The sequence below is a fragment of the Gallus gallus genome, chromosome 8 (genome assembly GCF_016699485.2).
Source record: "Gallus gallus isolate bGalGal1 chromosome 8, bGalGal1.mat.broiler.GRCg7b, whole genome shotgun sequence".
Lineage (NCBI taxonomy): Eukaryota > Metazoa > Chordata > Aves > Galliformes > Phasianidae > Gallus > Gallus gallus.
Genome location: NC_052539.1, coordinates 24399886 through 24414845, shown reverse-complemented (window position 1 = coordinate 24414845; position 14960 = coordinate 24399886). Strand labels below are relative to the sequence as shown.

Here is a 14960-nt window from a genome sequence, read left to right as displayed (position 1 = left end):
CTTGTCTGTGTCTGTGGTACGCCACTGATCAAAGTCACCATTGAAGTTTCCCAGCATGAAATGAAACCCTGTTTCATGAATTTAAGTGTCTCTTTCTGGCCTACCACTCCCTCCCCTTCTCACATCCTGCAGGGTTAGGTATTTTAGTCCCTCAAAATTTTCATTTTATGCCCTTTTATTTTTACAGCTGCTTGGGTGAAATGGTTTTCTCCAAGGAGGCTGAATGTAGCTGCGGGTGAGATCACATAGCAGCCGATGGGCAGCCTGCTGCTGATTCAGAAGCAAAATAGGAGCAGGATTCACACGAGGGCAGCAGAGCAAGTGAAGCCAAGATTGTAGCGTCTGAGAAGTTGTTCTGGTTTTCATCTTGTTGAAGACCCCTGCAACAGCCTGTGCTGCGGGATGGCAGCACCACTGCAGCCTCGTCTGGCCAGTGGGCAGAGGCCGTGTTCTGTCCTCCTCATGTGGGGCTGTAGGTTTGGTTGTTCTCTGTTCAGCTACTGACTGTATGGAACGTGTAGGAGTAGACTCCACATCCTGCTCCCCTGTCTTTGCAGATCTGGTGGGAACTGGCCAGCTGCTAGTGAGGGGGAAAGGCACATCTCAGTCTGCAGGTCTCCTTGGGTTAGCACGCTCCTGAGGCTGGATGTGGATTAGAATTGAATCACAGAGGGCCTAGTGTCTAAGATGAGGCATACAAGATGTTCCTGTCCCGGAAAGCTTCTAGAACTGAAGCACCAAGTGAAGTGACTGAGGGCTTCAGGGATAGGAGAGGATTTGGATTTTATTAGAAAGATGATGGAAGTACAAATCTTGGACCTCTTAAATTAGTTTCAGTTACCTGGTTGGCTTTAATGTCTGGGGTTTGACACAGCAGGTATTTTTGAAATCAGAAGTTGCATGTAGAGCATCCAATCCCTTCTCATTGCCAGTACTTGTTCCTTTTTCTTTCAGTATGCATTTCCTTCTAATTGCACATATCCCCACTGACTGCTTCTTTATGGATACCCTCAGTAAATGTTCAGATTCTAAACCAGTCGCCTCAAGTTCTGCTTCTTATTTGCTCCGGGGATGAACCCCGACTCCTCGCCTTCAGTTTGGGATAAGGAATGCAAATAATGGAAAACAGAGGGTGTTTTTGCAAAATGGGGGGCCGTGCTGGTCTGATGCAATTTAGTTTAAAATTCCGTGCATTATTTTGTGTTTCTGTCACGGCTTTATTTCCTCTCTTGTCTGTTTTACTGGGAGAAGAGAAGCAGGGATGAGTTCCTTTCTAACCAAGCTTTGGAAATCTGCCCAAACCAGTGCTCAGCCCCTTGGGAATCAGCCCTGTGGCTGCACAGGAGTTAACTTCTACGTTGGAACTCCTTTCATATCTGCCCAGCTGCAGACGTGGAAAAAGGAAAAGCAGGTACCAAAGGCAAATGGAGCAAGAGCCAAAAGAAATGCAGTCTCTTTGGTGTCACTCCCTGTATCCGAGCAGGGAAGAAGATGAAAGGCTGTGTGTATGCTTCAGTAGCCTTCTCTCTTCTTGTTCCAGGTATCAGTTTGCCCCCTGAGGAGCAGAGGCACAGGGAAGCTGTGACTAGTTACTCTTGTTTGTTTATGTTCATTTGGAAGAGATGTGAGTAGAGCTGCCTGTGCTGCTTACGGCAAAGGAAATAGGTCTCAGGGGAACAATTAATTCTGCTTGGCTATTTCTGAGCCAGGTGAAACCATAGAATGAACCTGTGTCCTCCCCACTGTCTAAAAGGGAGGTATTTATTTATTTTACTTTTTAATGCACCGCTGACAATTTATGGTGTGAGCCTGAATGAATTTTTAATAGAGAATTGATGGAAGAAAGGTGTATAACATGGGAGATTAATAGAAGAGGTTATTGGACTTGAAAAAGAGAAGGAGGAAAATGACAGAGCGCTGATATATTAATTAACTGCTCCCTGCCTGTGCCCTGATTGCAGAGACAAGAGGATTGAGTGCCAGAAGGGGAATCTGGTTGAAAACAAAGTGATTCCAGGCTTGCGTTAGTGCTGAGAAATGACAGGACTTCAGTATTCTTGCAGTTTGAATAATCCAGGCTGCTGTTTGCAACACAAAGCAGAGTATGTTTTAATTAAGGCGTTCTGCAGAGCCATGACCCATGTGTTGGATAATGAAGAATATTAACAATACATTATTTAAAACATAAATAATAAAAAGCAGCAAAATAAGAAATGGTAGATGTAAATATAACAATCACAGAGTGGTTTAAGGGCCTCTCCCCCTTAGCCTGCTGCTTTCGGTGATTAGGCAGTTTAGATTCAAACAAAGGACCAAATGTGCTTTTATCTTGCTGATGTATCAGGCAGGGGCCTGTGGGACCCTTGGGTGGGCGTGTGGGCAGGGACCCCTTTCTCTGCTGCTGGGTGGTTGAGCACTGCTTTGCCTTGCAAAGAGGTGCTCTGCTGAGGGAGCACATTAACACCCTCAGAGGATGCCCCGTGAATGTCAGCAATGCGTTTCTCTTCCTTTTGTGAATCCTGGCAATCTATTAATTGTGCTGGCCAAGAGCAGTGTCGGGGGAACAAAGCAATCAGTGCCACCATCTGCTGTGAGCAGGCTGGCCGTGCTGCAGGGTGGGAGGGCTGCCTGTTACGCTCCTGTCTGTTGCTGACCTCTCTCTTGTGTCTGTCTGTCCTGGAAATAAGTGGTCAGAGTGTCAGACTGATGGAGAAAGAGTGGGTTGGGTGGAGGTGGAAAGGTAGCTGGGTCACCGTCTGGGTCTTTTGGGAATGAGCCAAGGACCAGAGATTTCTGATGGAAGCAAGACATGATGATGCTGAGGGAGCTTGTATTAAACTAAACATGTTTTGAAAGTGAAACATCTCACCTCTCCAGCGTTACACTTATCACTGCTTTCAGGGAAAGTACGCAGTTGTTTCATTTGTGGGTGCTGCAGTTTTCCTCCAACAGCAACTGCTGAGCTTCAGCTTGGCAGCAGGCAGGGGAATGCTGTGACTTTGCTTCTGCACTCGTATCCCATCAGCATCTGGTATGAGCTTCTGACCATTACATGCAAGCTTAGTTTAATTAATCTGATGTAATAAATACATCAGAAGTGACCCATGATAGCCAGCTGCACGAGTGTTGAGGAGCAGGTCTTTTTCCTCTGATAATGGATGTGCAACATCCTTGGAAGATCAGGCTGGGTTCCTGCTGTCACTGGTCTCTTGTAAAACAGTTGGCCCCTGTGGTTTTTCTTTATATTTGTTCATAATATTTGGTTCTAAGTGACTGAAGGGCAAATTGTCCATTTCATTAGAACGTGGTTCATTTAGCAGTGTAAGGGGGGAGTAAATGCATATTTTCTTTATGAAGTGCATCCTGAGAGGTTGTACAGCTGCTTAGTGGTGTTTTGTGGTGTTTTCCTGCTCGATGCTTGTTCAGGGAAGCTGTGTGTCTCATGTTAGAATGTGAATGCTTGGTTTCTGCCATGGCAGCCTCCCCAGTACCTCATGCAGCAATGACCCTTTTCCTGCATAGGTCACGGGCTTGTAAGCCTGTGTTTATGTAAGAAAAAGTAAGAAAAAAATTCAGATCAAGCCCTAGAGGGTAAGTTGTTGTGTTTAATGCTTTGAAAACGTCCGCTGGAAGAAATACTGATGAAGCCACAATGTGTACATATGACTTACATCGAGGAGTAGGTACCAAGCACAGGTCTCCCTGTGGGATCAGGCAAGCAGTGGAGCAGATCACACAGGGAGTTCATGCTGTCTCCATCGTCAGATTGAGGTGTTAGGACCAGAGTGAGTGAAGCCATGAATAACCTGATCTACTCTCAGGGCTGGCCTGGTCTTGAGGAGGAGGCTGGACATGACCTCCAGGTGTTCTTTACTGCCTGAATTTTCCTGTGATCCTATTAGGTTGTGAGCAGCTTTGCAGAAGGGAAGAAGGAAATCTCCCTGCCACCACCCGCTATATGAATTGGTTAGTCAACCGATCTGCTCTTCAGTTGGATTCCTTGTAGAAAAGCCACACCATTGGAAAAGGCAGTGACTGGTGGTCACGTACACACTGAGGCCAAGGACTGAAGAGGCCAGATTGTAGACTGCATTCTTTCTGCTGCAGTGGAATAATGCTGATGTGTATTAAGGGCACTGAGTGTGCTGCACCACCAGCACAGTGGAATAGACCCGTTAATTGCTTGAGCTCCTGCCTTGCATCTTTTTCAAGCCCTAGATTAATGCAAGCAAAGCAAAGAGTGTTGAGCGGTTGACATTTAATGAAATGATGTTTATTGTCTGGAGGAGTGCTTTATGATCATCTAATATGGTGACAGATGTACTAAAAAAAGCCATGAATAGACTGCATAGATAAAAACATTGTTAGATCGTAGTACTCCAAAGGCGAGACTTGTTTGTCTCACCTGTCTGTAAATCATGCAGCACACTTTCAGTTCCATGCAGGCAGCAATGTTTTGTAGTAAAAACCCCGGATCCTTATTTTGATAAAGAGCGTCCCTATTTATTTATTTATTTACTTATTTTTCACTGTCTGGAAGGAAATGCAGAAGAGTGGATCCATTTTGAGTAACTGAGGAATAAGAGTTTTAGAGACAAGGAACACCCATCTGCGATACCTGTGTGATTCTGTCGTGGAGAAGCAGTGTTGAATGTGGGATGAATTCTCTTGACGTGGGGAAGTCAGTGCTGTCCTTCGTGGGGTTGGATGCAGTGAAGGTGATCCACTCTGCTTATATTCACATCCAGTTTTGTTTGTTTTTTCATTTCCTGCAGCAAAGAAAACTTGTGCTGAGACGGATTTCGCTTGTGACAACGGGCACTGCATCCCAGATAGGTGGAAGTGTGACGGCGAAGAAGAATGCTCTGATGGGTCGGATGAATCAGAAGCAGCATGCAGTGAGTAGCACAGACAAGTGGTGTTTCAGACGTGTTGTCCTGTCAAAGCACGGGGTGTTAAGAAACGGAAGGTGTTATTCTTGACACTCCCAGGATGATGTTTAAACTTCAGCTTTTGTTGTAGCAGAAAACACACAAGAGATTCAGGGCATTTGAATCAGATGGCTTCCAAGTGTTCCAGTATACCAATTTTCCAGACAGTGGTACAGAAACTGGAAACGTTTCTAGCACTATTGCAGTTTGTGTAGTTTCAGGGCTTGTGATCAGCAGCGGTGCAATGAGATTCCTGATCAGTAGTCTCACAAAAGAGAACACTTTTAAGAAATAGGAGTCCAAGCAGAATCACAAGCTATTATTTCGTCCTGCACCCACAAGGTGTACTGCTGCTCCCTGGAGTATAGGCTTACAAGTCTGTGAGGCTGCACCATGTAAGGTCTGAATCAAGCACTATGAAATCTGTGTGCCTGGGGTCAGGCCTTTGGAAACTGCAGCATGCAGCATTTTGCATGGGGTGGCATCTTATGCTTTATCACTGCAAACAGTGCTTCTGTCACTACAGCTGAACTTTGCAATTCCTAGGGCATTGCTCAACGTTATTATTTCTTACTTTAGTTTTTGCCTTGGAGAACAAGGGAGGAAAAACATAACAGACAAAAGATGAGCAATGTAAAATAACAGAAGCTGAGAGCCGATATAACAGATGATCAGTGCAGACAGCGCCTTTTAAAAGTATATTGATTCAGTAAGTAAAAGGACATGCTTAATTTCCACATAGTACATGTATTCTTTTTGCTCTTTGAGGTCCTCCATCCGTGCTGTTAGTACAGAGCTGTGAAGGTCTGCTGCTGAGTTGAAGGGAGTCCCAGGAACACTGTAATGAAAACAGTAGCTTGCTTACATCTGCACATTTGTTCTTGGGCAGACCAAGAAACTTATACAAGCCATTCTATTGAATTTCCAGTCATGTACTTTGCAAATATATTCCCGTGAGTCAGAAACAGTGCTGGAGGAAGTGTTTTATTGGCACGTAGAGGGCTTCACAAATAACCGTGCTTTTATTTTTAATCCTAGTACCTGTTCCACCTTCTCCCTCCCTAATTAAGAAAGATAAATAAGCTTATCTTTTGCATAAAATGAATGGAATATTTTTTTGCACCCATACACTGGCTACAGAAAAAAATGACTTCAGTGACTGCATTAGCATATTTATGTACTATAAGCGTTGGTCTTTCACCCTGCATCCGCCTTACTCAAAAGCTATCTTATTAATGCTCCTTCCGCTACCTGATTGTGTGGAGGGGGGCTGCATAACTAAGCAGCTCCATTCCCTGGTGTTGCTGTCTGTAAATCTCTTGGCAGAGGCCGTAGCATGGAGAGGGTACAGACCATGCAGCTCTTCGTTCCCTGGTGATTTTTCTTGATCGCCTTCCATTCCTCCCATTTTTCCCCACTTACGTTATTTCTCTGGGGAAATCATCTTTAAAACTTAAATATTGTAAAGGATGCTTGACCTGAGCCTTTGATTGGTACAATATGGGGCTGCCATCCTGAGAGGAAAGTCATTTGTTCAGTTTAGCGTGATTTTTCTGCTCGAAACCTACTAAGAAACTGAAGACTACATTTGTGCAGTGGTACTTCTGTTCAGATAGTATCAGGAAAATAATGGCCCTTGAAATGTCTCCCTGCTGCTAATGGGAGCGGGCCAGTGTCACCTTGACACAGGCAGAAATCTGTTCCAGTTCTGTAGTGTGCTGTGACAGGTCAATCAGGAATTCATTGTGGAAGTGACAGTGCCCGTGTGGACTAATTCTTGATTTGGCCTTTCTTTTATTTTTAGTACAAGAGTTTTGAAAACAGGTCAGAGACTGTGGCATGTAATTATGGCCTATAACTGCAGCATTTCTATTCACGGAAGATAACATCCATGTCTGTCAGTCAGGAAGGGTCTCTTGGCTTCCAGAGGGAATTTGCACGAGTGAGTGCTTCTCTCTGTTGAAACCAGAAACTTCTGATGCTCTGGCCCTCTCTTTGTTGTTGCATATTTTTCACATCTGGATTAAGGTGGTCCTGAGCCACAATCCCAGTTTCCAACAGCAGAAGATGAAGGTGACTTTTATCATAGCAGGGCCTCCAGCAGACGTTGAACTGCTCTGATTCGTGCCTTCGTACCGTGTAGCTGGCTGCACTGTTGGAGTGCCTGGTTAAGGCTGGTTTTAATTCTAATTCCATTCTTTCTTATATTTGTGTATAGCTGTCTCAGCACAATATGTTTAACTGTTGTTACAAGTTTGTGTGGTAGATGCAAGATCTTCATGTCTCAAAGTTTATAGGATGCCCAATACAAGCTTATGCCTGACTTGTGGCTGGCTCTACAGACAAGTTGATGTTTCTTTCTGTACCAATTCAGTGCTTGCCTTCTAATCTTAAAGATATCTGCAAGTAGAATTTTGGAACTTGACTTCTTTTATGGGATTATTCAGATCTGAGGTTCGCACTTAATCAGATGAAGATCAAGTAGTTTTAATCTTATGGCTGTTGATAGCTATAGGCTTTAATTTGCATGGTAAGGCCATTCTTCCCAGATGTTTTGTATCCTTGTCAAAGTATGTGTCATCTCAAATGCTGATCCGATCTGCTCCTAAGGAACCAGAATCAGGCCGATAATGCATAAGCACTGTCCTGGTTGTGGGATTAATTCACACATGTTTGCAGCTCTTCCTATTGCCACTCGTCAAGGCAGCAGTGAGTGATAAACGTGGCAGATTGTTAAACACAAAACTGGAGCATTGTGCTTTGCTGTTAATGTGTACCCCCAAAGTAAAAGCCCAAACCCTTTGTATGTGTAAATGCCATACCAGGACAAGGAAAAAGCTGTAATTACAGACAGAAAATCTAGCAAGAGTCAAAATGTATAGCGGGGCATTCTGTAAGGCTTTCCCTTGAAGGTCTCTCCCAGCAGGCCTTGACTTTTTGTTTTTTCCTCCTCCTGGTCGAGAAGTGACTGCAGGCCCCAGTGACTGTCTCACTTTCCTGTGTAGAAATGCAGCACAGCCTTTGCATGAGAATGCATTCTGGAGTTTCCCTAGGGAAGAGATGGGATGGGAAACGAGATTTCTCACCTCTGGCAAGATCCAAACTACTTCATAAAATCAATTGCTTTCAGACAGGCCACATAATTACCAGCATCTCTGCCAGGTTCCAGAGCTATTCCTCAGTTAAGGTAACACTGGGACATTGTCTGTAGTCCGTTTGAGATGTGGAGGTTCAGAGCATTGATAGTGCTGAATGTTGCACTTTAGGAGTATGTCCATCTCCAAAGAGATGAAAACAACGTGGTTCCTCCCAGCACCTAGCCATGTCCTAAATGGCTTTTCATTTTCTGTATGCTTCTGTAGCTGTTTTTTGAATACCTTGTGGGATTGGTTGTTAGGGGTTCTGTGTCCCTGTCTCTAGTGCTGAGTTAAAGGGTTGTTGTAAACAAACATTAAAAAAGCCTGCTTAGTTTGCTGCTGCTTCCCAGATCCCTGAAGTTGCTCAGCTTTGTACCTGGCAATATCCCCCCTCAGGATGTTACCCAGGTTTTCAGGACAGTGTGACCTGTCTTGTGTCCATAGATAAGATGGCATCACAGCTTGCCTGACTTTGTTCAACCTGTGGTGTCCAGGGTTTTTTCCTGCTACCCACATAAAGTGTATTTTCTTCAAGCCACTGAATGTGGCAGGGAGCAGTGGCTGTAAGTGGCCATGGAGTTCCCAACTGATGGAATCTGTAGGGCTTCTCACTGTTGTATCTGGCTTGAGCTGATTTTGGAGAAGGTGGTTCAGGCTTCTGGTTTGAAAATGAGTTATTACGAAGAAGAAGCTGCTTATATTTCTTCTTTTCTTTGAGCAAGATCCTTCATCTAAAGATACTCTTACACCCATAGGTTTGTCCAAGAGAATTATTCATGTAGCAGGCAAATAGCACCGCTAAGCCTCAGTGTTCTGCCATCTGTCAGTTCTTCAGTGCTATTATTTGGCAGCTGAGTTTATTTGGTCTCATTTATTTTATATTGAAGTATCCAAAATAAGTGTATCCCTCTTCTGTAAGCTGATCTATTCAGGCAGATATTGTGGGATGGATCTCTCTGTGAAGTAATCATCAGATATTGTGATGGGGGAAGGGCATTGTTTTATTTTGGCTTAGTTTGTTTTTGCATGGAAGTAGAATGAGCCCCTGAATCAGGGGGAGCAAAGCCATGCAAACTCAAAAATTAATGCTCTCCGCAGAGGGCAGGAGGGACAGAATGCACCATTTAAGAAGTTGGGTTGAATGAGGCTGGGGGAGGGAGGAGGAGGAGGAATGTGATGTTGAAGGGAAGAAAGTTATTTTGAGATGCATACTTAATAAATGAGGAGAAATGGGATGGTGGGTGAGATGGAACTAAGAAATACCGTTTAGCTGTGCTGCACTGCACTGCTGATGGAGAAGGGGAAGAGTTAATGGTCCAGCATGTCACGCTCCAGCCTCATCTTCCTTGACAAAGCCTTTTTAGGTTCAGGAGGTCTCTGTTCAGGAAAGGTTGGCTGCACGTATGTAAAGCAAATGAACCACTTAGGCCTTGCAGGATGCCTGCTGGGAGAGCAGCCAGGGGAGATGCAGGCTTATCCTCTGTCTGACATGAGCCAATGCTGCTGCTCTCTGCCTATGGGTGAGGCAAAACCTGCAGTGGGTGCAAAGCTGCCATCATTGGAAGGTGCTCTGACACGATAACGGGTTTCATCTCTGTTATGCCAGCTTGTATGCAGGGGGCTTCTCACAAATCATGAAAAAGGAGAACAGAACGTCTGGAAGCAGTGGGAGCAGAGTTAGTAGTGCCTTTGTCAGCCAGACCCCCCGATTCCTACGTACCTCACCAGAACCTGTTTGGAGATACAGAAAACATTTTTGACCTCAGAGTCAGCTCATCCACCTGAGGATCTTATAATTGTTTGCTACTAGGTTATGCAGCAACGTGCCTGTGCCAGCTGCAAGGAGGTCTCTGGTAGGGCCCCATGAACCATCCAGCTGAGGAGCCCCAGACCTCCTTGTCATTGTTCTCACTAAAAGCAGCCCACTGCTGCTCAGTGCCTACCCTGGGGTGGTGGCATGTGCTGCACAGGCTTTGCTTAAATGTGAGAGATTCCTTGCTATTTCACCATCCAGTTTCTGGAGGCTGAGGAAGGGGGAATGGTAGTCATTCTTCCTGCTGAGCTAAGAGACCTCTGTCAAAATGGATATTAGCCACCCAGCGCTGTTCCAACACAGGTACAGAATCATGCAGCTTTTTTACAGGAAAGAAATTTTCAATTTTCCTCAGAATTTGGTTATTTAATGAAAAATAAAAATCTCTAGAGAAAAATAAAAACAAATGCTAGCAAACAGTAGCAGCACTGATGGGAACATAAATTAAAGGGATAGAGCAAGTAAAGATCTGAGCTGGCAAACTCTTGCCTAAGGACATCGTATATATAATGAGATCAAGGAATGCAGGCAGCAGAAACTCACCATTTCTTATTTCTTTATCAGATATGTGACATTCTCCTAGTTAAGAGCAGAAGTTATTATACGGAATGGTGCGGGAGGATGTTATGAGAGAGGAAAAGGGAGGCCTGAATTCATGTTGCATGTAATAAGGAATGGTTTAATAGGGCAGGTTTAATAAGCAGCAGTCCTGGAAATAGATTTATTTTTTTTAATGGAAATGGAATATAAAATGAAATCCGTGAATGTTGGTTTGAAATACAGTATCAGTGCATGCAGTCCTTCTTATTTTGAAGTGCATGTCCTTCAGGGAGATGTATCCAAACTTGACAGTTTTATTTTTAATGGGCATTTTCCATGATCCTGGGCACTTTATGTGCTGCTGCTATGTATGCTCATCTCCTGTAATACCGGTCCTCGTTTGCTATTAAGTTGCACAGAAGCATAATTCTGCAATTGTTGGTATTGCTGACAGTGTTGCTCACCCCCAAATGCACAGCCCTCTCCTAGCTTCCCATTCACCCCAAAGGAAATTATTTCCATGTTATTCATCTTTGATCTACGTCTCATGCACGTCTGACTGAGTTTGGTTACATTACCGTGCTTTTCTGGAAAGCGACTTAATAGACTGTTTCTGCCCTTGGAGAATTCATTAATCTTGAAGAAGGGTGGACTGTCTCACTCAGGCCATCATGTACACTGGGCCACTGAACTTCCAATGGGAGGGGGGAAGAAAAAAAAGCCCCCACAAACAAACCGGGTCAAATCATCACAGCCAGATACCACAATTTAGAACCTGGGGCAGAAACAGAAAGGATTTTTTTGTTTTGTTTTCCCCAGCATCAAGAGCAGATCTTCTTGTTTGTATTGTGCTGTGATGGTGGGGAATTGTATGTGCAGGGGAATAAATAAATTGAGACTGTTCTGTTGGATGAATTTGTTATGTTATGTCATTCAAGGAATTAAGCGAGGTAAGGTTAGTGTCAGGTGTACAAGTGTTCATTTTTACAGCACTCCCATTACACTGACTGGCTATTGCCAGCACAAAATCCTGCAGCTTCTGTGGTCTGGTTACTGGGCCCCCACAAGTGTGGTGGGTCCTTGGGAGCATTACAGCAGCTGAGGTTTCCACTGCATCTGTGAACAAATACAGCGTGAGGTACGGAAGGTGGGAATGCTTCTGGAGCTACGGGACCCCTCTGCTGATGGGCAAGAAGAGGCAGTCTGGTTTTCCTGAGGCTCAGACTCAGTCTGTGAGACTGATGGCAAAAACTTCGATTTGTCAAAGTGAACAAATCTATGGAGACGGAATAAAACAAAATCACCCTATGATCATCTTTCCATGGAGTCACACAGTAATTTAAGACAGAAGGGACCTCTGGGGGTCATCTAGTCCAGGCCCTGCTGCAAACAGGTCCGTCCTTGCATTTGGCCACCTATATTAATGAAAAAAAATCCTTGGACGTCACCTGAGTTTCCTGTGTTGCTTCATGCATCACCATGCATGTCTGAGAACAGTCTGTCTCTTTTCTCTAGTTCCTTCCCATTTCAGAGTTGAAGGCAGCAATAAAATCTTCCTTTCGCCTCTTCTTCTGATGGCTGAACACAGTTCTCAGCCTCTCCTTGTGTGTAGTCTATTGTTGTTTTGCCAGGAAATTGGAAATAGCACAATTCTGTAAATGGAATAGACTTTTATCATCATTCACTAACCTCTGTCAAAGCCTTATCACATCCAAAATAAAATATAAAAAAATATTTTATATCTTTTGTATGGTGCTTACCTTCCAGGTCTACTTATGAAGGGGTTCAGACTCGTAAAAATTCTGTTTGATGAACACATTAGCAATACTCTGGAGATGGATGAGACTTGTCAAGGCCGGTTAGAAGACCTACAGATCGTATCTTCTGGTCTAGCAAAGATTTCTAAAGGTCTTTTTTTATCCTAAGTATGTGTAACTCTTCAAATGCTCATTAACATTTCTACTTCAGTCATCTTATCTCAGCCAATGTATACTTTCTTCACAAGTGCCCCTGGTTCCTTTATCACTGCAGCTCATCTGAATGACTCCTAGTGGGTCCTTGAACAACCCCAAATTGACCTCACTATCCCAAAGGACACAAAATGGTAGGTACTAACACAAGAAATCTTTGACTAGATGAGAAACCTAATCTAGCTCTTCTTGCATCCTGTTCCTTTTATTGAAGCATGAAATTATCCTTTTACATCAAAGCAAATTCAGCATACTCAAAGCCCAACTGTTTATCCCTAGTAGCAGGGTAACTTTATCTGTGGCTGTTGGGCAGTGAATTACATCTCCTTTTTGATGATTTCCATGGCTTTGGTGGTCTCAGCATTTTACTTACCTAGAGATGTAAGTTAATTTAGGGATCCAGTGATTGTCCTTCAATTCTACCAGTGCTAAAAACTTTGAAGTAATGCCCTGCTAAAGAAAACCTATTTTTCCTTCAAGGGAAGGTGGTTAGAGCTTGAGTTTCAAAAGTGACCTTTTCAGAGGTTCTAGACCAATAGGAAAACCAGTAGAAGTTATCTGTTGGATCTTCTCAGATGTTTTTGCTCTTCTTTTATTAAGCAATGTAATCTTGCAAGAAAGTCACTCATTCATGTAGCTTTGCAAGTTTTGGCATTTGCAGTGTTCTTGTGCCTCAGGTCATGGAATCATAGAATGGCTTGGGTTGGAAGGGACCCCAAGGATCACCAAGCTTCAACCCCCCTGCCACGTGCAGGGCCACCAACCTCCATATCTAACACTAGACCAGGCTGCCCAGGGCCCCATCCAGCCTGGCCTTGAACACCTCCAGGGATGCTCCAGGTCAGCTCTGAGCTTTCATTAGTTGACTGTTGCAAATGTTTAAATGTTGGCATTTAAATATTTCTCCTATTGGTCTAATGTGTTCATACAGTTCATAAACAGGAACAGTCATAAAAGGGCTTGCTGCTGCCTTTTATGGCTACTATTAATCTTGCAGTTAGTGAGAGAGAAGAAGCTGGAAAGTGAAGGTTAAGCATATGAAGGCCTTGTGTGTGTAGTTATTTGGAAGCCCATCAATATCAAACTAGTAAAAAACTGAAGAGGCTTTCAAAAATACTCAAGCAGCTTTTCACAGCCTAATGATTTTCTTTTTTTCCATTCTCCTCCTGCTTGTGTTCTGAAATTCGGATTTCCTGATCTTTAAAATAATTGTTGGCTTGCTTACTGTGGCTGATGTGAAAAGCAAATAAAATTGCTGGGAATCCAAAGCAAGTCATAACTTGACAACTGAAATACGTTGCCAACTGAATGAGGCAGCATTGCGCTGTATTTGTGCAGAAAGCAAACCTCTTGCCCTGTCTTGAATGGATGAATTGTGGTGTGAGGAAAATATTGTAAGAAGTGAAAATGAAATGGCTTTGTTCAACATTTTCCACATTTAAATACTTTGTGTTTTAATGTCATAATGGGTTTCTTGTAGGTTGAAGCTGTGATTCCTAATTGCACCCTTTACTTAGTAGATATTTTTCTTGTCTTTCTCTCCTTGTACAGTTGTGGGATCATGTTTTCATTCAGGACAAGCTCCCACTGAACTCGTTTGCAGTTTTAATGAGGGTCTCGTGATACTTCATCCTGCTTCCTTGAGGATTAGGATCATGATTAAGGCTGGTTTAATATGCAGCCTGTGCATGCTTTGGTAGATAATTTATGTAACTTAAACCTTGCCCTGGAGATTTTTAGTTCTCTGCAATGCTTTCAGTCGTGCTGTGCTCAGGGTGAGGCACCGCAGCACTGTCTGCAGTGTGAGGCTCACACACACCTTCGCCCTGCACATCTGTGGGGTGCAGCGGACGTCCACAGCTGCGTTGGGCCTCAGCCAGCTCTTTGCTTTAGCAGTAGCTTCTGGTCTCTAGTAAGGACACTGTGCAGTAGCTGTATTCTGAGTGACAGATTTCAGCTCACCTCATCTTGTATTTTAACATAGTAAGTCACGTTAAGAACCCTTTGTATTAAAATACAAGAGGCTTTAGCTCAGTAACTTGGTTAGGCCACACATGCGGCTGTGTTCTTGTATGAGTGCGCTAATGCCAGTTAATGAACCCTATTCCCAGCTTATACTGCCAGGCTAGGCATCTTACTGTGTCATTGGAGTTCTCTAAGTGTACTGTTCTACAGGACTTGAGTTACTGTGTGAAGGCTGTGAAATCTGTTTTGTGACAGAGGTGGTAAATAGTCATTTTTGACAGGACCATAACCATGCTTCTCCTTGTGAGGCAAGAAGCATGTCTACATGTTGGTCCGCCAGCAGTTTCTTTCCCAGTTGTACTAAAATCGAGTAAAATTATATTTGGAAGTGCACATACACAAAATAACAGTATGTAATTTGAGCATTTCAGCAGGTATGTTGGCTGTGCGTAGAATGTGAGTGAGAAATAGCAATTATCATACTAAATTCTGCTAGAGTGTATGTTTTTATTTCAATTCCTGCCTCTGGACATGTTGTGAGAGTCAGATGTGAAGCTGAGCTGTGTGAACCAGCAGGGCTATGTGTAATGAAGGGAAGGTATGG

The 14960-nt window shown here is 43.6% G+C and overlaps 1 protein-coding gene across 2 annotated transcripts in view; it reads left to right on the top strand.

Annotated features, from left to right (window-relative positions):
* Positions 1-14960, top strand: part of LRP8 (LDL receptor related protein 8) — a 149956-nt gene that overhangs the window by 84182 nt on the left and 50814 nt on the right. For both annotated transcript variants that reach the window (XM_046944254.1, NM_205186.3), the window contains exon 3: positions 4776-4898. In XM_046944254.1, the coding sequence (XP_046800210.1) occupies positions 4776-4898 (123 nt within the window). The remainder of the gene's footprint in view (positions 1-4775; positions 4899-14960) is intronic.